This window comes from Alexandromys fortis, unplaced genomic scaffold (assembly GCF_014885135.2).
Source record: "Alexandromys fortis isolate MF-2015 unplaced genomic scaffold, M_Fortis_MF-2015_v1.1 scaffold_67, whole genome shotgun sequence".
Lineage (NCBI taxonomy): Eukaryota > Metazoa > Chordata > Mammalia > Rodentia > Cricetidae > Alexandromys > Alexandromys fortis.
In genome coordinates, this window is record NW_026067945.1 from 1,930,510 (window position 1) to 1,957,856 (window position 27,347).

At 45.6% G+C, this 27,347-nt stretch overlaps 1 protein-coding gene across 1 annotated transcript in view; it reads left to right on the forward strand.

The window, feature by feature from the left end:
* Chsy1 (chondroitin sulfate synthase 1) overlaps positions 1-18,579 on the forward strand; it is a 56,906-nt gene extending 38,327 nt beyond the window's left edge. Inside the window, exon 3 of the mRNA XM_050149182.1 lies at positions 16,805-18,579. Coding sequence (XP_050005139.1) covers positions 16,805-18,394 — 1,590 coding nt within the window. The 3' untranslated portion in view covers positions 18,395-18,579. The remainder of the gene's footprint in view (positions 1-16,804) is intronic.
* Positions 18,580-27,347: the final 8,768 nt, after the last annotated feature.

The window sequence follows — 27,347 nt, forward strand, 5'->3', positions numbered from 1 at the left end:
GCAGGCCAGAAGAGGGCACCAGACTTCCTTACAGATGGTTGTGAGCCACCATGTGGTTGCTGGGAATTGAACTCAGGACCTTTGGAAGAGCAGGCAATGCTCTTAACCTCTGAGCCATCTCTCCAGCCCCCAATTTATAGTTTTATAGTTGGTTTGTGGTAAGTTTTTGTTTTGTTTTTAAAGCTGCCCAAAACAATTTATCTCACTTACACTTTTTTCTAATAGTTTCTTTATTATTTTAAGTATTACTGTATTTTAAATTATTCAGTATTTTTATGTGGCTTTTTAGAGAGTGCCTTACTTTATTTAAAGTATACAAGCTAGTATTTTTAGATCCATCTTTTTAAAATTAAGCATCCCTCCACTGGAATCCTGCATCTCTTGCACACTAGTGTGTGCTGCAGTGGTCAGCTTTGTTCCAAGTCGCCCCCTCTGGACAGTGTTGCTGAGTCCGACACCCAGTGCCTTACAAACTCTGCTGCTTCCTCCCTCCCTGGCATACTCGGTGATGTGAACATGCCACTGGCATCCTGGTGTTGCTGAAGCTAATGACAAGCTGGTTGATTACATGAGCTCAGATTAAAAGTTGCTGAAGCATGTTCAGAGGTCCAAGGGTTGACCTCAACAGCTAAGGGATATGTATGTCGAATCCTTCCCTGACTGGCTTGCTCTGACTTGGCATTGCTCCAACTCCTACTTGTTCCGCAATGAGGAGGACATAGAAACAACCTCCCATCCTGTCTTGGGCACAGTTCAGGAAAGGTGGCTAGTGACACAATATTCATTTTTCTTCCTTTCTTCTGGCCTATTTGCAGTTACACAGGCTAAGAAGGTTAGAAAGGGACCAGGGTAGCTCCTGGCCTATTTGCAGTTACACAGGCTAAGAAGGTTAGAAAGGGACCAGGGTAGCTCCTATCAGCCAGGGCTCCGGACCCTTCCAGGGACGGCCTCTCTGTGCTTCTTCCTACGGCTTCTGATAGCCTGCATCCAAAACTCCAGCCTTTGCTAAGACTTGGCTCTTCTGTCTCCTCTCCCACCTCCCCAGTGGCTAGCTTATGTTTGTCACCAGCTGGGTCAGATTGGCACTGAAGGACACTGCGGAGTATGCTGGGGCTGCCCACCGACTCCCACCTGTTCTTAAGCATTGTCTTGGGGAGCAGAGTGCAGGGTTTGCTGTGATGTCCAGGCTGGCCATGGACTCCTAGGGAACCCTGATTCCCATACTTCCATTCCTTTCATTATTTTCTTAACTGAACTGAGTTTTCCAGGGATTTCCATGGTTTGGGTAGATTAAGTTTTTCTTTGCATGTCAGCAATATGGCTAGGCTCCTGTATCAGAAGAATTCTCTGCCAGCTTCAGAAGAGGCCAAAGCTAAGGTGGGAAGGACAGAGGAAGTCTGTACAGCATACAGTTGAGAAGTGAGGAGGTCAGCCTTATTCACAGGCTACAGGAGGTGTTTGTGGGAAAGACCCAGTTGCATTCCCAGTGGGTGGACCCTCACTGATCCTGGGGGCAGGAAAGGCACAAAGCAGCCAGGTGTCTTCATTAGAGTGGAACAGACTGGAGTTCATACTGTACTTTGCCCCAAACTGTAACCTCTGAATATGTTTTTAATTTAGCTTAAACTGAGACCATGTTGGTAGGGAAACTTGGACAGAAACACACACACTTGAGAAGCAGAGCTGGCTCCAGCTTCTCATTCTGTGTAGTATCTGTTGAGTGTAATGGCACCGTGAACCCAAGTACTCCTGTGTATAGCCAATATCATTGTGTAAAGACTTCTTTTTTTATCCTGATAGTTATAAAAATGAAATAAAAATAATTTTGGTTCATGAAATGACCTCATGTAATGACTGCTTTTCTCTTATTCTGCCTAGATGATCATTACTGCCTGAATAAATATCATGAGAGCTTGAAATTAAGATACTTCTTCCATGCCATGGGTGTGGCTTAACCACACACTGTGTCAGGCATATGGCGGGTACCGACAATATGCTGTGTGAAGTTACTTTCTTGTATCTTATTCAGAATGGCGCTTCTCAGCTTTGTGGTTTATAAGATGCCGATGCAGCTGTAATACTGGTTAGAAGCAGGGATACAGTGAACATGCTGGGCTCTTTGAGGTCTCCGAGGGTTCTACTTTTAGGAGTGCTATGTCTGTTTTTAGTTTTTCGAAACGGCTTTTTATTCACGGAACCAAAGAAGATTGAATGTATGCCACAGAGTTCTTTGCTACCTCCCGTGACATTGCTCTTGGTGGGGAAGGATGGCATGGCTGCTGTGCTCAGTCTGCGGTCCAGGAGAGGAGCAGGGTTGGAGGGGCACGGGTGAAAGATGTCATACTCCCCTGGAGAAGACTTGCATATTTGCTCACACCTAACAGAGGGTGGAGGACAGACCTTGGCTGTGAGGTCACAGTCTATAAATATCCTAAACAGCCTGTGGGGGGGGGGGTTGTGTGTTTGTTTGTGTATTAGAGTTTTATTCCCTTAGGTTGCAAGGGCAGATCACTTGGATGTCACAGTTTACAGCAGTATACTGAGGTCAGGTACTTAGCACAGTAGAACAGTGCAGTTTAATTGGCTTTCGAGCTTAAAAGATCCTAATTTTAGAATAGACTTATAGCACTTCCATCAAGGGAGAAGCCTGGGTTGTTAGAAGCCAGTCATCCATATATTCTATTTGTAGTTTTGTTTTGTGTGTTATGATTTTAACATAGATTTATAATTTGGTGTTATAAATAGCATAATTTGGAATTATCCTTATATTTGTGACCTAAATTTTTCTGTTCTGGAAAGTGAATCTGACCTTAATAACAGATCTAACAACTTGGGAATGCTATCATAGTGTAGCTGGCCCATCAGTCCAGATGGGAGTGTTCTTCGCAGGGCAGCCCTGTAAGTTTTTGTTAGGCCTGTAGCAGAGTTTGGGAGTGCATTTGTGGTGGAGCCTGTATTTGGGAGGGTTGGAAGTGGCGGACTGTTGGTCCACCACCCTTAAAAGAAAGAAGTCATTTCGCTTGACCTGCAGTCACCTTGTCAGTGATTTGAGGGGAAATCTCAAATTGGATCTTTCCCACCTTCTTTAAGAAGATATAAAGCAAAATCGGCTCAGGGTTATTTACATAGGTACATACTTAGGTAAATCAAAGATGGAAATAAGTAAATATGAATATGCTGTGTTCCTTTTCATCTTGGTGGTTCACTGTTGAGGTGCCAGGGTCACATACATCCAGTGTGTGTGACAAAGACCCTTGAAGAGAAGCCAAGGCATTTGCACGTGGATCACGGCGTCCTGCTTGTGCTAGTTCACTGCTGTGTAGTTCATCGTCATGGATTTAGAATATCGTTACTCATTCTGGTGTAGTGGCTGTGTAGTCCATCGTCATGAATCTAGAATACCGTTACTCATTCTGGTGTGGTGGCTTTTATCAGTTATGATGTCATTAAGTGGATCCTAAAGTAATAATAGTCGTTACTTTCAAGTTGTAATTCTGGTTAGGTCTGGTATTTCTGAAGTTAATATTTGCCTTTTGCTTTTCTGTTGGTAAACATGAATTGACTGTTGTTTATATCATGTGCACATAGACACATAATTTTTTAAAAATCTTTTAAAAATACGCTAGTTTTTCCAGTCCATGGGTATGGGAGATCTTCGCATTTTCTCGTGGTTTTTTTTTTTTTTTCAGTTTCTTTCTTCAGTTTTTAACATTTTCATCAAAGAAGTCTAAATTTCCTTGGTCTAGATTTTTCCAGTTTGATGGAATATACGTTTTTAAAGATGTATCCTAATGATTTTCTGAGTTTCTTCAATATCTTTTAGTAAGTCACCTTTTCATCTCTCATTGGGTTAATATGAATGAATCTTCCCTGTCTTCGTTCAGCTACCTGTGTGTCTCTTCAAAGGGCCCCCAGAGAAACCCAGGGCTCAGTGTGTAGCCCATGCTGGCTTCAAATGCATGGCATTCATGTGCCGAAGCATCCTGCTGGGATGACAGAAATGAGGCACCATTCTCAGCTCTGCTTTTATATCTATGCATAACTGATATTGACTAGCGAAGTCAAGATGCCTGAAGACGGAATTTGAGCCTGTATGGTTTTCTGTTGCTGTTACCCTGCTTTTCACCGTTTTTCATGAAAGAAAATGTCCTAGTCTTTGGCTGATGCATAATTTACTTCTTTGCCATTAATATTTAAGTTGTCTCACTTCTGTGAATTTCTCACTATTCTTATACCTTATAATTTTAGTGTATCTTTTTATATAGCCAGCACTTCCTGAGGGAGTGACTGTTGTTTCAGGACATTAAGGTGGTCAGAAGGAGAATGTCATGGTTGAACACTGCAATAGTTTGCATAATGGAATTGTTGTTGGGTTTTTTTTTTTGTTTTAATATTGGTATGTACTTTCATTAAAAATTCTAAAGATTAATTTTTACTTTATGTGTTTTAGTGTTTGCCTTCATGTGCCTGTCATATCACATATGTGGAGGTCAGAAGACAGTTTGCAGGAGTCAGTTCTCTCGTATCGGGGCCCACGGAGCCATCTCACCACTTAGCATTATAAATGATGTAACTATTCCTACAGATGCATGCTAAAAATCACGTGCCTTACAGTCATCAACTTCAAAACACTGCCAAGGTTGTATATATGCCTCAGCACTTAAGTTTAGTTCATGCTCCTGGTCTCCATAGATACCACCCATACATGTGGTGTACAAACATATATGTATGTACTCACACACACATAAAATAAACAAAACTTTTTTAAAACAAAACAAAACACACTTCACTCATGGAGTCCCGTTTTGGTGTTGTGAAGCCGGCTTTAGTTTAGTGTGACTTTAGTTTCTGAACTCTGTGGAAGGAAGTACATGAGAGTCTCTGTCCTATCAGCCCCCCCTTCCAGAAGTGTGTTAGAATAGGATTTTGACTTTTTAAGTTGCTGTTGTTTACCCTCCCACTCTTCACAGTTCTCTGTTGCCCTTCCCCCAGTGCACTCACACATGGCACACAGTACCAACATCTAAACAGGACGTTAAGGCCAAAATGGGTAGCTAGATAGTTGTTCTGACCATGTAATTCAGAGATTAAAGTTATATGGAAGGTAGAGCTTAAACAGGATACTGAAATACAGAGTTAAAATACTTAAAAGAGTCTTCAAGCTTACCGTACTGTTTCTTGGGTGAAGTACCTACTTAAGATGTGTGTGTACAGTGATCAAGGTACGAAACGAACAGAACGACCTGTAATTGAGGTGAGATGGGCTTACCGGGAATGGACATTGTGCTTTAGGTTAGAAGCACTTGGCACGGTTCCTGCATTGTTAATAAAATATTAGTTGCCCATTTGCTCTCTTTCTCATTTAAAGATTAATACTCTGAATAATGACTTCCCCGTGGAAGACTCCATTACCACAGAGGGCAAATGGCTTGGTGCTTTTGAGTTACTCTCATTTGCATGTAGTGCAGCGTAGTCTCTGGTTCTGGCCTAGGCGGGCAACTGACTGCAGTAAGTGCCAGGAAGGAAGCTGTTCTCGTCATTACGTTCCTTCTTCCAGGGGTCCTTGGTTGCTGAGACTCTGGCCTGCCCACACACAGAGCAGAATAGATTTTCCTAGGAAAGGAAGGCTTGAAGGCATAGCTCCTCCAGCATAGAAGACTAGCTCTGTTTAATGCTGGGAATGTTTTGCTACACATCCCATAGGTTGCTTTTCAATCCTTCTTAAACTTCAAGTTCCTTGGAGTTGATAAACGTTTGTTTGGAAAATTTTAAGTAGCATTCCTAACTGAAATCCTAAACTGATGATACTGTTAAAATCTGTATGTGTCTTGTCTGGAGCCTCACGGTGACCCCGTGCAAGGAGACTTACCGCCTTGGTACTTTTTTTGTGGCTGCTTGCTACACAAGTATGTGGTCAAGTCAGTGTGGAGGCTAGCCCTGTCTACTCTTTGCTGCTGGAAGTACTGTTATGCAGACATGAATATATGAATGCCCATCTTTTCACTCCCTCCCCCTCACTGCCGGTAGATCTCTGTTTAGAGTTCAGCCTGCCTTCTCGGACTGTACCCATCTTTGCTACGGCTTTTATTTCTTTATAGTTCTTCAGAGCTCTAGTCACTGTCTGAAATACTACTAATTATTATAGGAGTTCTTGGCGAGCAGGCCCTCACTTCCTGTCCTCTAGGTGAACCCAGGTCTGGAGACATGGTTAAATATGTCCTGATTTCAAGGGCCAGCCCTGACCAAATCAGGCAGTAACTGTGGCTGTGTTCAAGGGTGAACCTAGACGTAGCACACCCATCATGTAAAACATGGGCAGTCAGGTATATACCTCATAGGTGGTTGTTAATACATGGTAGCAAGTGTTGGATGTAGGTCCCAAGAAGTGTCACTTGTTACGGTGTCTTTATAGAGTAGCATCATTTGTAAGTCCAGTTGGAGTGAGGGAGTGGTAATGACCTTTTTTTTTTTTAAATAACCTTCTGAATGATAACAGGGCCAACAGTCAGTGCCAAAAGGTTGTCCCCTGTAAAACCAAAGGAAGGAAAGGCTGTATTGAGCGATTATTCAGGGGTGACCTTCCTTCTAATTAGTATACCACTCATTCTCAAGGTCACAGACCTGTGCCCACCACGCTTGGCCGTCTCAGTGTTCTGATGTGTATATTCCTATTGACATAGGAATCTTTTTGTGTCTGATATGTCATCTTTAACTACTTTAGAGTTGGTTTTTTGTCAAACTTAAGGATCCCTGAGTGTTTGGGACTTGGACAGGTAATTTTTATTCAGATATTTTCTCTGTTCTGACTTACTTGTCTTACTATGTAGCTCTGGCTAGCCTGGAACTCACTGTATAAACCAGACTGGCTCACAGAGATCCAGGCTGATATTGTCTTTTTAGGATAGAAGTTTCTGACTTTATAAAATCTAGTTTATCGATTCTTTCTTATCAAGGGTTGTATTCTATCCAATTGGTCATTGCTGAGTCATCTAGAATTTCTTATGTCATTTTGTAGTTTTATATTTTTCTTTTAGGGCTGTGATCTGTTTTGAATTACTTTTTGTGAAGAGTAGCTAGTTGTTTTGTCTATGTGAATGTCCAGTTCCAGTATTTGTTGGATTTCTTTATTTTCTGGTGTGGTGCCCTTGTAGGTTGCCTTTGTGCCTTTGTCAGTTGCCTGCATTTTTTGTTTCTTAATACACACACACACACACACACACACACTCATGCATGTATACACACACGTATATTTGAAATTAAAATATAATTATGCCATTTCTCCTTTTCACTCTCCTCCATCCAGCCCTTCCCATAACTCGCTTTTATATCCTTAAATATATAAATACAGTCTGTTTGGTCTGTATAATGTTACTTGTACATATGTGATCTCTGGGCTGACCATTTGGTATTAGATAATCAATTTGGAGGCTTTTCTCTGGAGAAGACTATTCCTTCCATTCTCCGCATTCTTAGTTGTCTGTAGTTCTTTGTGTAGGGCTGAGGCCTCCTGAGCTTTCCTCCTTCCACATCAGTCTGCCTGTCTGTTGGTGCTGTTCTTACTCAGGTCTTGTTTAGGCAGCCAGTGCTGATGAGACTTTATGGGTGTAACTTCTGACATTTCTGTGAGATAAAATCTCACAGCAAACTTTCTGTTTCTTTGACTCTTGGACTATTTTCACACCTCCTGCCATAATTGAGCCTTGGGTACAAGAGTTGTGCTGTAGATGCACCAGTTGGGCAGGATACCCAATGGCCATTTCTTCTCTGCATTTTGATTGGTTTTGTTTTTCTGTAGTGGACACTACCTGTTGCAAAGAGAGGTTTTCTTCATGAGGGGAGAGGACTACACTTATCTGTGGGTATAAAGACATATTTAGGATGATGTTAGGGATTGTGCTGGTTTAGTCGAAAGGTACTTAATAGGTTTTCTTCCAAGATCCATGACTTCACTAGCCTTAGGGTACTTGGCTAGGTTTCCACTACTAAGCATGCTTTCTCTCTTGTTGAGTAGGCCTGAAATCCAATTAGAGAGCTCTTGGTTACCCAAGGTTTGTGTGCCATATTGCACCTTAGGGCTATTGAGACATGCTGGTTATTGTTTTAGTTCATAGGCTCATAACTGGATATGACTTTTGGTTTCTTCCCTCCTGTGGAAGCTTCCTACCTCCAGATCCTGTGTCCAAAGTGCATGGTATCTTGAGCAAAATGGACTTAGTGTCAGCCTTTGGGAGGCAACCAAGGGCAACAGCTCGAAGCAGGTGTGTGTGGAGGGCGGGGGCTCTTATGCTTGGTGTTGGGATTTTGTAATATAGTCTATGGTCCTTAAAGTCTATGGTCTTTAAGGGGAACACTGTCGGGCCCAGATGGAAACATTTCATTTATTCAGTCTCTCTCTCTCTCTCTCTCTCTCTCTCTCTCTCTCTCTCTCTCTCTCTGTACAGACTTACATGTTTTATAAGTAATTTTAGGTATGATTCCTTACGACTTTTTCAGACATCTTTACTATTATGTTGCCCTCTTCCTTCCATGTCAGTATCCCTTCCTTGTCAGTTTTTCCTGTTTCCCCCTTCAGATCACTTGTGCCCTGCTAATCTACTCACTGTTGCTTTCTCACCCCCACCTCCCTTTTACTTTCTAGTTTTTGTAGCTACCATAGATACTTCACATGAAGACTCAGATCTAGGAGCAGCAAATGAGATAGAACATGGAGTGTTTGTCTTTCTGTATGTTGAAGGTGGAGTGGTGAGCTGCATTCCAGCCTCCCTGGCACCCGCATGGCTAGCTTTTGCCCCGAAATAATTACACAGAAACTGTATTCTTTTAAACACCGCCTGGCCCATTAGTTCCAGCCTCTTATTGGCTAATTCTCACATCTTGATTAACCCCTATTTAGTAATCTGTGTAGCACCACGAGTGTGGCTTACCAGGAAAGATCTTAACCTGCGTCTGTGTTGGTGGGAGAATCATGGCGACTGCCTGACTCAGCTTTTTTCTCCCAGAATTCTGTTCTGTCTACTCCACCCACCTAAGGGCTGGCCTATCAAAAGCCAAGCAGTTTCTTTATTAATTAACCAATGAAAGCAACAGATAGATGACACTCCCACATCATCTGTGTCTGGATTGTCTTACTTAATATGACTTTTCCCCTCTTTTTTAATTAATTAATTTTTATTTTATAAAAAAGAAAAAACCTATCATTTTTTATTTAACATACCAATTCCAGTTCCCACTCCCTTCCCTACTCCCATTCCTCCCACCCTACCCCCCATCTACCTAGAGAAATTCCCAGGAATCTACAAGGATGACCCCAGCGAAGACCTTAAGCAATAGAGGAGAGGGTGCCCAAATTAGCCTTGATGAATATCTTAAATATTACCATAGAACATTCATCCAGCAACTGATGGGAACAGAGGCAGAGACACACAGTGAAGCACCGGACTGAGCTCCCAACATCGAGTTGAAGAGTGGGAGGAATGAAAATATGAGCAAAGAGGTCAAGACCATGATGGATACACCCACTGAAACAGTTTACTGAGCTAATGAGAGCTCACATACTCCAGATGAACAGGGAAGGAACAAGCATAGGGCCACACAGACCATCTGAATGTGGGTGACAGTTGTATGGCTGGGGCAGACTGAGGGATCACTGACAGTGGCACCAGGATTTATCCCTACTGCTTGTTCTGGCTTTTTAGGAGCCTATTCTCTTTGGATGGATACCTTGCCTAGCCTAGATATAGGAGGGAGGGCCTTGGATCTTCCCCCAAATCAATATGATCTTTTCTAGTTCTATCCATTTACCTGCAAGTTTCATGTTTGCAGTTTTCTCTACAGCTGAATTGTATTCTATGTGTACATGTAGATTTTGAAGGATTGTGGATTTTTCCATTCTTAGCTATTGTGAATAGAGTGACCATGAAATATGGCTGAGTAAGTGTATGTGTAGAGTAGGATGTGAATCTTTTGGGCACATGCCTAGGAGTGGTATAGTTAGTTGGGGCTTACGGTAGGCTTATTTTTAGATTTTTGAGCAGTGGTTCTCAGCCTTTCTAATGCTGTGATACAGTTCCTCATCTTGTGGCAACCCCAACCATAAAGTTATTTTCGTTGCTACTTCATAGCTCTAATTTTGCTACTGCTAATGAATCGTAATGTAAATAGTTTTGGAGATAGAGGTTTTCAAAAGGGATGCAGCCCACAGGTTCAGAACCAGTGTTTTTGAGGGTCCTCCAAACTCATTTCCAGAGTAGCTAAACCAGTTTGCACTCCTGCCACGGCAAATGAGAATTTCCTTTCCCCACACCCCCTCCAGCCATTCTGGTTGGGGTTGTAATGATCTGTTCTGTCTCCTTAAGAGTCAAGCCACGTGTCCCCGGCCCCCCCCCCCCCCCCCCCCCCCCCCCGTCTGCTGAGACAGGCTGATCTTCAGAGACCTGTACGCAGTCCCGGGCTCTTGGGACCTGCTGCCCCTGCCTGCCACCACATGACCCGCTGCCTGCAACCTCACTGCATAATGTGCCTATCCATCTTGTCTCTGTCTCTTGCTTGGTCTCGTGCGCTGTCCCTTCCTGGGACTGGCTGCTCTCAGGGCCTGCTGCCTGCCACCACCAGGGATCTGCAGCATTTTTAATAATCCATTACATTAATGCCGTGACTCGGATAGGTTCTCCTGCTCGGAGTCTCTCTCCCAGGGTCAAGATACCTTCAGAGACTTGCGGCATGGTCTCATGTGCAGTCCCTGCTCTTGGGACCGCTCCTCCTGCCTGCCACCACATGACCCACTGCCTGCCACTGCTTGGGGGGACCTGTAGCTACTCAGGGATCCGCAACAATTTTTAATAATCCATTACAGGGGTAAGATAAAACTCTCAAAAGTTGTTTTGATTTGGTTGCTGTCAGGTGCCAGCCTCAACAAAAATACCTTTCTCCAGGTGGAGGTGTGGGAATTTAGAAATATAGTAAGAAATATGAAGACATGAATAAAAATAATAAAAAGCAGAAACATACAGGATAGTATCGGGAAGAAATTCCAGTGAGTACTGAAAATTTGCCCGTGTTTAATTTTCCAGCAGCTTAATATACCCCTGACCTGAAAAGGTAAAACAAAAGACTGCATTAACATACAAATTGAAACCGTGGGCTACATTCACCCCCATGCCCTAGACTCATGCCCTAGACCAAACACTTGGTAGGCAAACCACTCATTGGGTGGAATCCCAAGTTATTTCTGTAAAGGGAACTGGAACTTAGTTGGATCCTTAGGCTTTTGTTTTATGTAGAAACCAAGTACTTCCCTATTCTTGGAGCACAAGGTCTGGCAATTAGCCACACCTGTTGACAATAGCCTTGCCAGAGCAGACCTTTGAGAGAAACAGGCCCCAAACTCTCCACCTTGGCCTCTTTGGCCTCCACAGGTTGCCTGTGTTTTGAAAGCCATTTTTATAGCTTCTCTGGGAATTCTACACCTTGAAATTGAAAGGTTTTTTTTTTTTTTAAGATTTCTTTTTAACTTTGCATATATATGTGTGTTTGTATGAGTATATTCACACGTGAGTGCAGTTGCCTGAGTAGGCCAGAAGGAGGGCCTGGATCTCTTGAAGCTGGAGCTGCAGGAGGTTGTAGGCTATGCAGCATGCAGTGCACATTCTTATGCACTAAGCCACCCCTCCAGCCCCAGAATTTAAAGCTGTAATTGGCCCACCACCACCAGACTCCCACTCCATCCTTCCTTCTCTTCTTCTGAAAACCTTTTGTAATGATCTGTCCTGTCCCTTTAAGAGACAAGCCCTGCCCACTGGCCCCTCCACTGAGGCAGGCAGATCTTCCTTCCTGTTTGCAGCCTGAGTCTCTTCCTTTTCTGTCTCCCTCTCAAAGAGGCAGCTTCTGTCTCTTCCCCCACTTCTCTGTTCTCTATCTCTCTCTCTTTGTCTCTGTCTCTCTCCTCCTCTTCTTCCTTTCTCCTCCATAACCCACTAAATAAATATTCAACCTCATTCTGCATGGTGAGCCTATCCATGTCTCTGGTCTCTCATCCACCGTGTGGCCCCCTGCCCGGGGCCAGCCACCTTTAGAGACCTGTGGTGTGGTCTCATGGCATGCCTGTCTGTCTGTCTCTCTCTCTTTATGAGACTGGCTGCCCCATCATCTCCCACCACGTGGCTCCCTGCCTGGGAGTCATGGCCCCTTGCAGCCACTCAAGGAACTGTGCTGTCCCTGCCTGGGACTGGCTGCTCTGGGAACCCGTTGCCCCCTGCAGCTGCTTTGGGACCTGCAGCATTTCTGCCACTGCAGCCACTGGGGGATCCACAGCATTTTACTTACTCTATTACACCTTTCCTTTTGATCTTTTGTGAAAGCAAGGAACTCTTGGAGCTGTAGAGATGATGTAGAGGTTACGAGCATGTCCTAGGGTTTCTGTTGCTGTGACAAAACACCAAGACCAAAAGCAACTTGGGAAGAAAGGATTTATTTTAGCTTAGTTTGTAGTTCATCACCTGCAAAGTCAAATCAGGAACTCAAGGCAGGAACTGGGAGGCAGAAACCAATACAGAGGCCATGGAGGAGTGCTGCTTACTGACTTGCTTCCCATGGCTTGCTTGTTCTACTTTCATATATACCCCAAGATCACCTAACCACAGGTGGCACCACCCATAATGGGCTGGGCCCTCCAGCATCAATCACTAGTTAAGAAAATGCTTCCATAGGCCAGTGTGTTGGGGCAGTTTAGGTTCCATCTTCTCAAATGACCCTAGCTTATGTCGAGTTGGAAAAAAATAATAATAAAATAAAATCCAGAACAGAACACTTAACTGCTTTTGCAGAAGACCCATGTTTGGTTCCCAGCAACCACATGACAGCTCATAACCTCTTCTGATCTCTGAGGGCTATTTCATGCACGTGGTACATATACTCAGGCACACACAGCATAAAATATTTTTTCTTAGAAAAGGAACTTCTGCTTTTGAATTGTAACTGAAATAAGAACCACCCTTCCCCTTTAGACTAGTGCATTGGTGGTGACAGGTGGAGACATTAATCTCCTATGGATCATGCTCAAGACTTAGCTATCCAGAATTATAATTCACATGCACACATGTATTATACACACACATACACGGGCATGTGTGATCCTGTGTAGGGTATAAAAACTCATCGAACGATAGAAGTATTTGTTGGTAGTTCTGATTTTAATGTGTGAAATTGTCAAGGGAGCTTTTGAGGCAAGCACTGGGCTCTAGCAGCCTCTACAACCTGTTTGGCCACCTATTCCAATATGCCAATTAAAGACAGGCAGAAGACTTACATGGTGTGGCCATACTGTTGAAATGGAAAGGGGAGTTCAGGGACACCCCCCCCCCAGTCCTTCTTTGGGGTGCTGACATTTCTCTGGGTTCAAGTAGAGGAAGGAAAACATTGTGTGAGGGGACAAAATGCTTCATGAAAGGTCATTGCTTCTGCTGCAGGGTGTGGGGTCTGCCCTGTGGGTCTGTTGTGGAACTCCAAGGCAGCTGGAGAGGAAAGGTTGAGGAGATGATTAACAGACACAAGACAAGGCAGAGATTCCCTACATACTTTCAGTTCCCCTGCTGGTGCCAAGTGGAGAGAATGCTTCAGCAAAATCAGCTCCTAAATGCTTGTTTCTAAACAAAGTGGGGTGCATATCTCTAGTGTGTACTGTGCATGGAAGTAGAGCTGGGGTGTGCTCTCGGGGCCCTAACTCAGTAAGTCTTAAGATGCAACTCCTCTGTCTATCTTTATCTTTTTTTCAGTTGGTTAGTTTTAGATTAGGATATAATACTACTTGATAAAAAGTCTATAAACTAAAATAGCACAAAGTATTTATGTAGAGTGAGATTTTACAGTAAAAATCCTGGTGAGAAATTACCTTGTTAGGTCATAGTATTTGACCTATAGATTTCCTTTCTCTTTTTATCTTTTTTATCCCTCCCTCCCTACTATACTTCCTAACTTGACAGTTCTCCGCAGAAGAACTAGAGTTCACCTTCCTGTCCATTCGTGTATTCCCCACCCCCAAGTCTCCCCACCCCGTTTACCCCAGTATGCTCGTGCTCAGTTTTGCTTTGTTTTGGCAGTCCTTGTGCTAGAACGTGAGTCATTTAACCGTATAGAAATGTTTGCTGTTGCTCCATGATCCATATTGACTAGAGTTCTGACATGGTGCCTTGGGGAAGCTCTGAGGATTGGATCCTCAGAGTTCTGGTAAGACCCTTGCTAGGTGCCCTTTTCTTTTTCTTTTCCTTTTAGTTTTTAAATCCTCGTTTTAATTGTTTGGATAGGAATGTGCTATATGTATTTTTCCCCACTCCCCTTCTTTTCTCTCTTCTCCCTTTCCACCCTCCTCTCTGCCCCCCACTCTCCCAATTTACTCAGGAGATTTTGTGCTTTTTTTCCTTTCCTAGGTGGATTCATGTATGTCTTTCTTAGGGTTCTTGGTGCTCATTTCAGCAAGCCAGGATTCACTTTATCCCTTTTCTTTGCTGGGCCTTTTGGATTCTCACTCTGCACAGTGCCATCCACAAGAGTGGAGTAAACGTTTGATGCCACATCTGAATAGGACTTTTCATTAGAAGATAGTTCTGTGTAAAATTCATTCCACACAACATGGCCATAATTGCTTCTTTAGTTACAAATGATGATGGGGTAGAGGAGAAAAGGACACATGTACATTTCCTCTCACATGGAATCTGGGTTAAAGAAAAAGGCCTCCCGATGACATGAAAGCAGAGGGTGTAATACACTTGAGGAAAGGAGGAGGAGCAGGGCTGGATGAGGACAAGAGGAGGGTGCTGGAGGGTGGGTATGAACAAAGCCCAACAGTACACTGTGTACACGCGCAGGTGAGCCCAGCGTTGTCTACCCTGACCAATTAAGAGACCAGGCTTTGTAAGGAGCAGAGATGGGGCCTGTGCAGTTTCCTGACTGTAGATAGGGTTTTCCAAACCTCCACTCACAAAACCTTTGTGGTCGCCCAGTGGTTTGTGTGCTCTACTACATAGAGGACTTAAGTTCTACCAGCAGATTTGGTTTAACTTGGCTAAGCTCAATTCTTGGTGACTTTGAAATGGGCCAACCCAGACAGCCTAAAAGCCGAACTGGCCCTCCCTATCCCTTGCCTATTGCTGCAAGGGGTGAGCTAACCTGGCAGTGCTGGAAGACTCACTCTGGTTGTGAGGACAGGGGAGAACTGCTGGGCTGACTAGCCCTGCAACTAACCACCCAGGTCCGGAACCAGGGCACCCCTTTAATCCCAGCACTCAGGAAGCACAGGCTGGTGGATCTCTGTGAGTTTGAGGCCAGCCTGATCTACAAAGTGAATTTCAGTACAGCCAGGACTGTTTCACAGGAAAACCCTGTCTCAAAAAAACAAACAACAAAAAATAAGAGAACCAGGGCTAAGAGTTGGCCCACCCCCAGCCTTAACCCCGTCCAGTATCTGCAGGAGCACATGAAGGGGCTGGTCCTGCAGACCTAAAGCTGCAGGATCTCCACTTCACATGGCAACAACAGGATATCCAAGAGGAGTCCCAGTGAGGGCCCAAAGAATAAATAAGAAGAAAGTTGAAAAAGTTCTGCTTTGAAGCATGAATTGAAATGCCCATGGCTATATAAGAATATTAATTTGAATATTTTAAATGTGGAGTGGCTATTGAAATCCTTTTTTATTTTCAATTTTATGTGCACATTTGTCTGTGTGAGGGTGTCAGATTTTTGGAACTAGAGTTATAGTTGTGAGCTGCCATGTGGGTGCTGAGATTTGAACGAGTCCTCTGAAGAACAGCTCTCCTATTTAAATTATTAAATTATTTAAATTATTTTATCTGGAGTTGTGATAGTTTAACATTGTTTTAAAACCATTTCCCATTTCTTTAAAAAACAAAAGGCTAAGAAAGTTTGGGCAATGGAGCTCTGATCCAGACACTGGTCATCTGTAGCAGTGATAGTCTGCTGATGTACGGTGTTTAATGAGGGCAGTAATGAAATCAGAAAGAACAAGGGCCCAGCAAGGATGTTGGCATTTGTTGCGGTGGACAAGGATACTTGCTAATGAGACCTCTAGAAGGCATTTGTATGGGAGATTAGATGTGGGTAGATGATGGCTGTGCCCAGCTGCACTAGAAGTTCCTGGGAATAACATGACCTTGGAATTAGCCCGTGTGGTTTACAGCAGAATGGCACGGGATCTTGAGGTATCTTAGAGCAGGGAGATGCCTCTGCTGGAGCCAAAATGGTCGAGCTGCTTTGTTGAACAAAGAATAAGGACTGACTCCACAGTGGAACTGGAACTATCAGTTTTAAATGTTGTATGGATATAGAGAAGGTTCTGCAATTTTTTTTTAATAACAGATTTTTATTAGCTTGTTTTCTTTAAGGACCTTCTAACTTTGTGTTATGGTATTCCTCTTTGACTTTTCAAGACAGGGTTTCTCTATGTAGCCCTGGCTGTCCTGGAACTCGCTCTGTAGACCAGGCTGGCTTCAAACTCACAGAGACACCTGCCTCTGCTTCCCGAGCAGAGATGGTGTTGAAATAGAAATAAAATGCCCCACCTGCAGAGGGCTGCTCTGCAGATCCATAGCCGTGGCCCTCATAATTCTGGCCAGGGTCTTTAGCCCTTAGCCATTCATTGCCCAGCATTTCATTGAAATGTTTCATAAGCCTTTCGTATCTATTCACTTCTGTTTTCAGATTCGTCCTTAGAGTTAGCGGTTGTTTGAGGAGATGAAAGGATGGAATGACGACACTTGAGCAATGCTAAACCAGGAGTCTTTTCTTTCCTTAACAGATGCAGCAGCTGTTTTACGAGAATTATGAACAGAACAAGAAAGGGTACATTAGAGATCTCCATAGCAGTAAAATCCACCGAGCAATCACCTTACACCCCAACAAAAACCCACCCTACCAATACAGGCTACACAGTTACATGCTCAGCCGCAAGATCGCCGAGCTGCGCCATCGCACAATCCAGTTGCACCGGGAAATCGTCCTGATGAGCAAGTACAGCAGCACAGAGGTCCACAAGGAAGACCTCCAGCTGGGCATCCCTCCCTCCTTTATGCGCTTTCAAGCCCGCCAGCGAGAGGAGATCCTGGAGTGGGAGTTTCTGACTGGAAAATACTTATATTCAGCCACTGACGGCCAGCCTCCCCGGAGAGGGATGGACTCGGCACAGAAGGAGGCCTTGGACGACATCGTCATGCAGGTGATGGAGATGATTAACGCCAACGCCAAGACCCGAGGGCGCATCATCGACTTCAAGGAGATCCAGTATGGCTACCGGCGCGTGAACCCCATGTACGGGGCCGAGTACATCCTGGACCTGCTGCTCCTGTATAAGAAGCACAAAGGGAAGAAGATGACAGTCCCTGTGAGGAGGCATGCGTACCTGCAGCAGACCTTCAGTAAGATCCAGTTTGTGGAGCACGAGGAGCTGGATGCGCAGGAGCTGGCCGACAGAATCAACCAGGACTCCGGGTCCCTGTCCTTCCTGTCCAATTCCCTGAAGAAGCTCGTTCCCTTCCAGCTACCTGGGTCCAAGATTGAGCACAAAGAGCCCAAAGAAAAGAAGATAAACATTCTGATCCCTTTGTCTGGACGCTTTGACATGTTTGCAAGGTTCATGGGAAACTTTGAGAAGACATGTCTCATTCCAAATCATAACGTCAAGCTCGTTGTTCTGCTCTTCAATTCTGACTCCAACCCCGACAAGGCCAAACAGGTTGAACTGATGAGAGATTACCGAGTCAAGTACCCTAAAGCTGACATGCAGGTTTTACCTGTGTCCGGAGGGTTTTCAAGAGCGCTGGCCCTAGAAGTAGGATCTTCCCAGTTTACTAATGACTCTTTGCTCTTCTTCTGTGATGTCGACCTGGTATTTACTGTGGAGTTCCTACAACGGTGTCGGGCAAACACAGTGCTGGGTCAGCAGATCTATTTCCCAATCATTTTTAGCCAGTACGATCCAAAGATTGTTTATAGTGGGAAGGTTCCCAGTGACAACCATTTTGCCTTTACTCAAAAAACCGGCTTCTGGAGAAACTATGGGTTTGGCATTACTTGTATTTATAAGGGAGATCTTGTGAGAGTGGGAGGCTTTGACGTCTCCATCCAAGGCTGGGGTCTAGAGGATGTGGACCTCTTTAACAAGGTTGTCCAGGCCGGGTTGAAGATATTCCGGAGCCAGGAGGTTGGAGTCGTCCACATCCACCACCCTGTCTTCTGTGACCCCAATCTGGATCCCAAACAGTATAAAATGTGCTTGGGGTCAAAAGCATCGACGTATGGGTCCACACAGCAGCTGGCCGAGATGTGGCTGGAAAAGAATGACCCCAGTTACAGCAAAAGCGGCAGTAACGGCTCTGCCAGGACAGCCTGATTCCAGCCCCATTGGAAAGGACATTTTTAATTGCCTAATTTATTTTTCAAAAACTTTTTTGTATGATGAGTTTTTTGAAGTCCATACAAGGATATATTTTCCAAGTGGTTTTCTTACACAGGACTCCTTTAAGATTAAGCTTTTTGAATAAAAATGTGATTAATATTTGCCTTTGAACACATCTTGCTTAATCCTGACTTGAAACATACCCGGTGAACAAAACTTTCATAATGAGTTTTTGGTTTTACACATTTCTTTTCCAGACAACTCCTCCCTCCTCTGTAGTCCTATGGCAGAAACCGTGAACATTCCTAAGAAGTATTATTGTGGCACACACACTGTAACTCTGGTAAATGCTTGTTGTGACTGTTAACTTTGCACAAATTCTACCTTTTTACCTTTTTTAAACAATTTTTTTTAAGACATCTTTGGTTCCAGTCACAAAGTAAGCAGACATGGTAATAGCTGTATTGTCGCTGTCTACAGGACAGCTTTCCAGATTGGTCATCTGCCCCAGGCTGGGCTCCACCCTCCGTGGCCACCTGGGCTTTACTAGCCGGGGAGGGGACCGAGGAGAGCACAGCTATGGCTGACTCCCCTGTAATTCCTTGGCCAAAGCAGACCTGGCACTGAAGCCCAAGGCGGACCTGGCATTTTCTCTGCCCTGCCCCTTCTCTTTAGGGTACAGTATTATTTAGGGTGACAAAGAATGGCTGTTAGTAGTGTAATGGATACAAGCTACACAGCAAACCCCTAATGAAAATGTGAGGGGCAAAGTTGGAGTTCTGTTCTCTTGATCCTGTGTTGTGGGGGGAGATGGTTGCTTCATTTTTTAATTACTGTTTTGTTCTATCTTGTTTATCTGACGTACCTTTAATTTATTTAATACCCATTGTTTAGATCTCTTCCATTTTGAGTACTTGTCAGTTACTAGTATTTATGTGTACCGTGGGTGTGATTAGAATGTTTTATTTGCGGTAAACCGATCTCCAAAGATTTCCTTTTGAAAACACTTTTTCCTCATCCTTAATTTGTACATTCCCATCTTGCTAAATATCAAGTGTTCTTTGATAATTTTGGTGCTCATGTGTTTTGGGGACAGAAGTGAAATGACTCTCCTGTTACACCAGAATGTTTGTTTTCAACTCACAGATCAAATGTGCCTTAATAATTTGTTTTTATTTAGATTTCAAACAGTTGATAGATTTGCCATTTTTAATATCCATCGTTGGAGATCTGCTTATTTGTAAATAGCCTATTGCACATTTGAACAAATAAACCAGTGGACAGTATTTTTCTATTGTACTTTGCAGACCCATTTTGTCTCATTATTTTTGTGTTAGTTGAAGAATTGAATTACATTTGGAAAGTAAAACACTGAAACATGGACTCAGCCTTTTCAGTTTTTTGAGTCAGCACTTCTATGGTGGTAGTGGCGTGGACCTGCTTCGCGTTTAGGGTAAACTCATCCCTTTTCCTCCATCAGCTTGCTGATTGAATAAAAAAAAAAAAAAAAAAAAAAAACAGTGATTCAGCCCAGGCAGGCCCAGGCCCTTGTCTGGCTCCTGACTATACATACACCCTCATCACCCCAGAGGTTAAGCAGTGTCCCATGTGAAACCATCAACACTGATTCCTTGGGGTTTTAGGTTCGATCTAACCAGAGGGAAAAAAATGCACAGAGTTGCTATGGTATCCAGAAATCCGAAGGTGGCCTCTGGTGCTATCAGCAAGGTTCTGTGGATGAGAACTTCCTCCCGCCCCCAGGAGAGGCTTCTGCAGTGTGATGACATCGTGCTCTCAGAATTGCTGTCATCTGACTACTTGCCACTCAGTCTATGCAGTCGTTGGCTTCCCCTGCCCGTGGAGAAACCAGAGCAGTCTTATCCTCCAGTGAGGAAGAGCATCATCCACAGCTGATGGCGTGCCCTGTCTGTGTGCCTGTGTCCGACACCAGCTGTAGGGCGTGACACATGGTTTAACTTTCTCCTTGCTGCTCTGTCCCCACTCCACCGTCTACCACACAGGTCTCCCCAACTTCTGGCTGTCTCCAGGAATGCTGTTGGCCCTTTCCCAGTTCCCTGCCCTTGCTAACATCCCTGCCCTTGTGATGTCTGCTGCCCCCAAGTTCAACTCTCATCCCGTCACTCCCTGGTGACTACAGTGTCTTTCCAGAGGGAGTCTCAATAATCTCATATGTCCCAGCCCTCAAGTTGGACACTGCCTGCTGACCATTATCCCTTACTCAGGACACCTATAACCACACCAGTTCTGGTTCAGCGCCGTGGGCTGGCAGGCTCTGACACTCTGAAACATCCCATTGTCCACACTGAGGCCACCTTAGACCCGCCTCCGCACCTCCCACCTGTGTGCATGTGATTATGACTTAATCCTTCCCTCGTGTGGTCATTTCTCTCATTAGACCTCATAGAAGCTGCACCTGGGCCTCTGGATCCCGGTGGTTCCCTGGTGTGTTGGGAACCGTGCCTCCTCCTCTTGGAAATGGAATTCCTTATAAGTCCTATGGTCATTGGATGCCACCCTCACCCTGGACCGAGAAATACAGCCCTCAAGCCCCAGGGAAGCTTTCTAACTAATACTTTGTTCTGTATGGGTTGCTTTGTCTTGAGACAGGGTCTCATCTATATGACTGGCTTGAAACTCTGTGGACCAGGCTGGCCTCAACTCGGAGATCCACCTGCCTCTGTCTCCTGACATGTGCCATCAAACCCAGCTGCATTGCCTTATATTAAGAAACTCGTGTGTCCCAAACACACTGGACAAATCCTAATGACAATATACTTATTTATTCATTATGTATACAACATTCTGCCTCAATGTATGCTCGCACGCCAGAGGAGGGAGCCAGATCTCATTACAGATGGTTGTGAGCCACCATGTGGTTGCTGGGAATTGAACTCAGGACCTCTGGAAGAGCGGCCAGTGCTCTTAACCTCTGAGCCATCTCTCCAGCCCGACAATATTTTTTAAATTAAGAATGTGAATGGGGTTAGGGCAGGGAAGAGATCACTGTGCTCAAGGGCGTGCAGATGGAAGCTTCTTTCCCCGTCCAGCCATCCAGTGCAAGATTCTTTGCATAATGGACTGCCAGGTTTGTATGAATCCTGGTGAAGAAAGTGTGTGTGTGTGTGTGTGTGTGTGTGTGTGTGTGTGTGTGTGTGTGTGTGTATGATGAGAAAATCGAGTATCCTAGAATACATAGATCCCGGCAGGAATATCCGTTGCCTCTTGGGGTACTTTAGGGCAGAGCAGAGTTCCATGGCCCTCTGCTATCTGGAGGCATTTGGGAGGGCAGGCCTGGCAGGTTTGGATGCTGTGTTTAGACTTGGGGGCATCCTGAGAGTGGTGGAGTAAGGTAGTCACTGACAGCCCTGACAGATGTTGGTCACTGGTGTGTCACTCTCAGAAGTAACACTTTGCTGGACCTGGCAGTCTGGGCCAAGGTCAGGCAGGACCTGGGCCTCGAGCCATAACACCCTGAGACCCTCATGTTTCAAAAGGAAGGCAAGGCTCACACAGTACTAGTTCCGAAATACCTGCTCTGGGCTGTAGATAGGCCGGCCCTGGGAGAGAAAGTGGAGCAGAAAGTCAATTAAGCCTGAAAGCAGGAAGAAGTAGAAACCATCCTGAATCTACCAATCAAGTTCCAGCCCTCTGGGCATGTCTGTCCCACCTCTTTCCTGCCCAGCCCTGTCCACATCCTGTTTTACCAAGTCCTCCAAGCCCGGGTCTCAACACAGCCCAGCAATAGGTAGGTGTGAGGTTTCTTCTCTCCAGGCTGCAGGCTCGTGGACTTTGCTAATACATCCTCTGCTTGCTGTTTATCACAGTTAGACTTGACTTCCTCCCGTCCCTGGAAGGACCTCGGGGACCTGGTGTTCTCAGCAGGCAGATTCATCCAGTACCCAGTGTGCTCTGAGTCCAAGGACACTCCCCTTCTGGGAAGGGAATGTTTACATTAAAAAGTCACCCTGTTGCCAACGTCCTCATCTTTAAAGACAGGCTCTTAGTGGCCTTGGAGTTCTACTCAAGTCCCAGTGCCTAAAGGTCGCAGAGCCTTTGGAGGGATCCCAGGTGCCAGCCCTCCCCACCCTGTACAGCTCCGGCCCGCCCTGGGGATTAGGCTGGGTTACTACTGCTACAAAGACCTGTAATCTGGGTTGCAAAGGAGTTTGCGCGCCAATGGACCGGGAGCCAGCCGGGGTTGTGTCGGCTTAGGTGGCTGCACAGGGCTGCCATCCACACAGGCGAGTCCCATGGCACTTCGCAAGTCCTTAAAAGCAGCCATTTTCTGTTCTGCGTGGAAACGTCCTCCCTGCATTTGCTTAGCCTGACTTATAAATGCAGTCATTGAAGATGGGAACGGGGGAGTTCTATGGAGTACCCCACAACTGGTTGAGCTGTAGTATCTCCAATAGAAAACGCTGCATTGTTTTCCTGTGCTCTTCAGTTCAGCGGTTTGCGTCCCTGTGTGGTTGCTGAACCTTTTCTCTAAATCTTCAAAAGCCACGGCTCCTACGCTGCAGCTGTGGTCTTCCTCTTTCACTAGTTTTGACGAAAAGCAAGTATTGCCCTTTACAGAGCATTCTAGCCATACTCCCTTTGAGATAGAGCAGCCTTGCTGGGTTGCTTTTAAGGAGAATATTTAAAAATCAATCAAGTCATTTAATGTTAAGGACAGATAAGAAGGCCTACAGTCTCTAAGGCCATGTCTGGGATGAGCTGCTCTCTGCGTGACACAGACCAGCACAGGAGCATTCACGAGGCTCCTGGCTGCCACCCCCTGTGACTGCTCTCTGCCCCTCACCCTTGTTACGCCTCAGTTGCTCTAAGTCCCTTCTCCTCTGGGCAAAGAAAACCCTGCGAGTTTGACTTCAAAATGAACTTTAACCTCAGTTATTCTGAATGAAACATGGCTCTTCAGGCAAAGCTAGATTCTTGTCCCGTAGTTAAAGGGGGTCCTTGTTTCCGTGCCCCAATGCATTTTCCACACCCCCAGGCTGAAGCTAGAAATAAGTACATTTCTGAAAGTATACTTTGAAAGACTCTCAGTATTGTAAAGGAAGTATTTTAAATCTCCATTGAGTTAAAAATATGGAAAAAATTTCATTCCCTAAACACGAGAGGGCTTTTTGCCCTTTTCATTGCAACAGTACATAGTAAGTATTGCAAGTTAGGGGTGATTTAAAGCTACAGGAAGAATGTAGGTTCTGTGTAGATCCTACCTTGCTTTCCATGAAACGATGGGACATCACAGAGTTTGCCATCTACGTCTACAGAGGCCCCGGAGCCAATCCCTGGGTGACTAGGGTTTGACCATTCATGACAACGGGAAGTCAACTGGGAATTGTCGTTTGATCAGCAGTGACATTTTGTGCCCACTAGCATTTCTAACAAATCCTTCTGAAACACCAAGCTGAAGGGATGGCTCAGTGGTTAAGAGTACACACTGCTTGTAGAGAACCTGAGTTCAGTTCCCAGCATCCACGTAGGGTGACTCACAACTGCCTATTCCAACCCCAGGAGGTCTGGCATGCCCTTCTGGACTCTGCAGGAACCTGCATCTACATGCACACACCCTCTCCCAGACAGCACAGCTAAAAATAAATCTTTTAAAATAAAACCTTTTCAAATTAAAACTTAATGAGGTACTGGGATGTAGCTTCAGTGGTTGAGCGCTTACCTACTGTGTGTAAGACCCTGGGTTTGGTCCCCAGGACCACACAAACACAAAATATATATAAAGAAAATGAACTTCAGCAACAAAACCACACCAGAGAATTACTGTGTAGACAGCCCTGTATGATGTTGGCCATACCGTCCTGGGGAAAAGGGCAATTCCAAAACTCAAACCCCGTGGCCACAGAACTTGAGTCATGGCAAAAAGAGGAAAGGGCAGACATAAGGGTGAGTCAGGCGAGCTCCAGATATGTGGCCTCTTGGGGAATGAGGTCCAGTCATAGGCTTGCCCTGGAGACAGGCAGGCAGGCCTCAAAAACGGAAGCTGCCAGCTCAAGATAAGGGCAGCTCTTTCCAGACTTGATGAGGTGGCAGGAGCACAGGGTCAAGTGGGGAGGTGTGATGGGGAGCCCAGGTGTCCCTCGGGGAACCGGGCATGGTTTTTCTGGCGGAAAAGTGCGTATTTGCAAATGCATGAGCATGAACTTTGATTGACCTACTTAGCCTGGGCTCTAGGTTAGTTTTGAAGACTGTTTTATCAAATGACATTATGGTAGGTGCTAGTTAAAATTTTTCTAATTGTTGCCAGGCAGTGGTGGCACACACCTTTGACCCCAATACTTGGGAGAAGGAAGCAGGTGGATCTCTATGAGTTCGAGGCCAGCCTGGTCTACAGAGTGAAATCTAGGACAGACAGGGCTACACAGAAGCTCTGTCTCTAAAAACAGACAATGACAATAACAACAAATTTTGTTGTTGACTTAGGTGTTACTGGAAGGCTCAGTACATCACTAAAGTGTTTATCCATGGGTTAGTCCCAGTGATGAAGACTCCACCAAAGAGTGTTTTCATCAGAAGAATGGACAAAAGGAAGACATGATCCACCCCTCATCAGTGCACTGGGGATTTCTCTGGGGACCTTGGGCTCCAGGGAAGTCACCATAATCACACATACCCTAGTGGCTTTCCAAGAGCCAGAGTCTGATGTGGCTGCCATCCCTGGGAAATGTGCTTATGTCATGACTTGCGGGTCTTTCAATTTGGATTCAGAGATAGGCCTGTCCCCCTGCGAGGCTGTGCCCTCGAGCTAGTGAGTGCCAGCCCTTGCTCTGAGCTGGGCTGTCAGAGCAGTCACTGTCTGGGCCACATCCTCAGGCGGATGTGACTGGTAGATTTCAGCAGTGAGGGAGGATTGGAAAGCTCAGTCCAGCCCCAGCTGGTTTCCTGTGGGTCTGCCAGAAGTGCGAGGCAGGCAGCCTGAGGTGCTGAGCCTGCCCAGAGAGTCCTCCCTGCGGCCAGGCCAGCAGCCCTGCCGCAAGGACGGTGCTTGACTTCCGCTCCCCTCCTGTTAGTTCAGAGGCACGTACAGACCATCTCTCCCCTCCCCTCAGGTGACGGCTGATGTGACTCTTCTCTTCAAGTCGCTCCTGCCACAAGTAATTGTTCCCTGACTGCTCAACTGCTCCGGTGCCCTCTCCCCACTTCCCAGTATTCCATTTCCCAATAGGAATACTCCTTCCTGGCTGCCTCTCAGTTTCTAATGAGAAGGAAAATATCCACGAGCCCCGGGATTCAGAATCCCACAGAGTTCCATAGGTTTGGGATAAAAATGCCACAGTTTGTCCTAAAATAAAGCATCTGAGAAAGTGTGAGGTTGCCAGCTTTGCAAGATCGTGGCGTCGGACAGAATCTCTACTTTGGACAAACAATGGCTGTGCTTTGGCTTTGAATGAGCAGGTATCCCTTACCACGAATCTAGGAACTCTGCCAGTCTGTGGCTCCGGGGCGAGCCAGAGAGCCAGAGGCAAGCATGCTACCAGGCTCCATGCAAGTCAGCTAGTGTCTGTCTGTGAAGGATGTTGCTTTACCGTGGCTCCAGAATGGGGCCCTGGCTAAGATGTACATTCTGAAATGTCAGGGCCCAAGGTTCAAAACAGACAGGGTAAGGGACAGCGGGTCCTCACACTGTGAGAGGTATAAGTGTAGCTCATGTTATAGACAGACCTGTGGTTACATAAACACATGAGAACATGCAGGGAAGGGTGTCAACTAAGATAAGGGACTGGGGAGCTGTTTGCTATGGCACTGCCTAGGAGCCATGGGCTCAGAACCAAGCAAAACCGAGTTTGGGTCAGCAGTGGTCGGGAACCAGCTCAGACTGGAGAAGGAGCCTCTTTTTCAGCTCCGCCTGTGACGTTACAACAGGAGTCAGAAATCGACCAAAGTGGAGGATTTGCGCTTCAGGAAGTGGCCAGGGCTTCAAAGCAGGTGTTTTAACTTTTTTTTTTTTTTTCTAAATTGGGTTCACCACCTAGCACTGGTTTGAGTCAACTCCATAGACCCCGGGCCCTGCCCGCAGCTGGGTGCTCTCAGATTTCCAGGGCCAAGGTTTGCTTTCCTTTCTATGAAGTGGGCGTGGTTACCCTCACCTCCCCAGACTGAGAGGGGAGCTGACTGGCTTTGGCTGTCCTGAAGTTTTACGTCAGTTAGAGTGCCAACTGCCCTCACTATCCCTCACATCAACTGAAACTCCCTCCAGACCCACACGCGACGGGAGATGCCCTGCTCACTCCCCTCCTCCGTCCCAGCCCCTCCCTTAAAGAAACAACAATTTTGAAAAACCCAACCAAACACCTAATGCACCGCTGTGGTTCAAGCTCAGACTGCTTGGTGGACCGTCCTGCACTTTAACCCAGTGTGCCTCAACTGCCTTTCTGACTTTACCTGTCCGCATAAACCCGTCTCGTCTCTGCAGTCAAGAGGAAACCGGTGGATCATTCTCTGAAGGGCAGCAACTTTAGTCATGTGACATCTGGAGAACCCTCTGCCCGACTGGGAACACCTGCAGACTTGCCCAGTACCAGCCTGGGTCTAAGGTCCTGCTTGTCACAGCAGGTTCTAGGTTTTTAGCTGTGTCTCCCTGTCTGTCACCTAGCGGCCACAGTAGACTGGCAGGACCAGGACACACTCATCTTGGAGACTCACGAGGGACCTGAAAAGTCACTGTGCAAAGCCAAGTTAGTCACCCTGTGTGTTGGCTGGGGTGTTTGTCAAAGGAAAATAAGAGCCAACATGAGATCGTCCTAAAAAGAGAGCTATGACTTTCAACTTTTCCAAGGAAACAACCAACCAGCTCTCAGTGAAAGAGCCATGGAATACCTCGCTGCTGGACTCCTGAAATGGCTGTCTGTGGGGCAGTGACTCAGTGCCCGGCTCTCCAGAGATGCTACTTCATTTGTGGCTTTCTTCATCC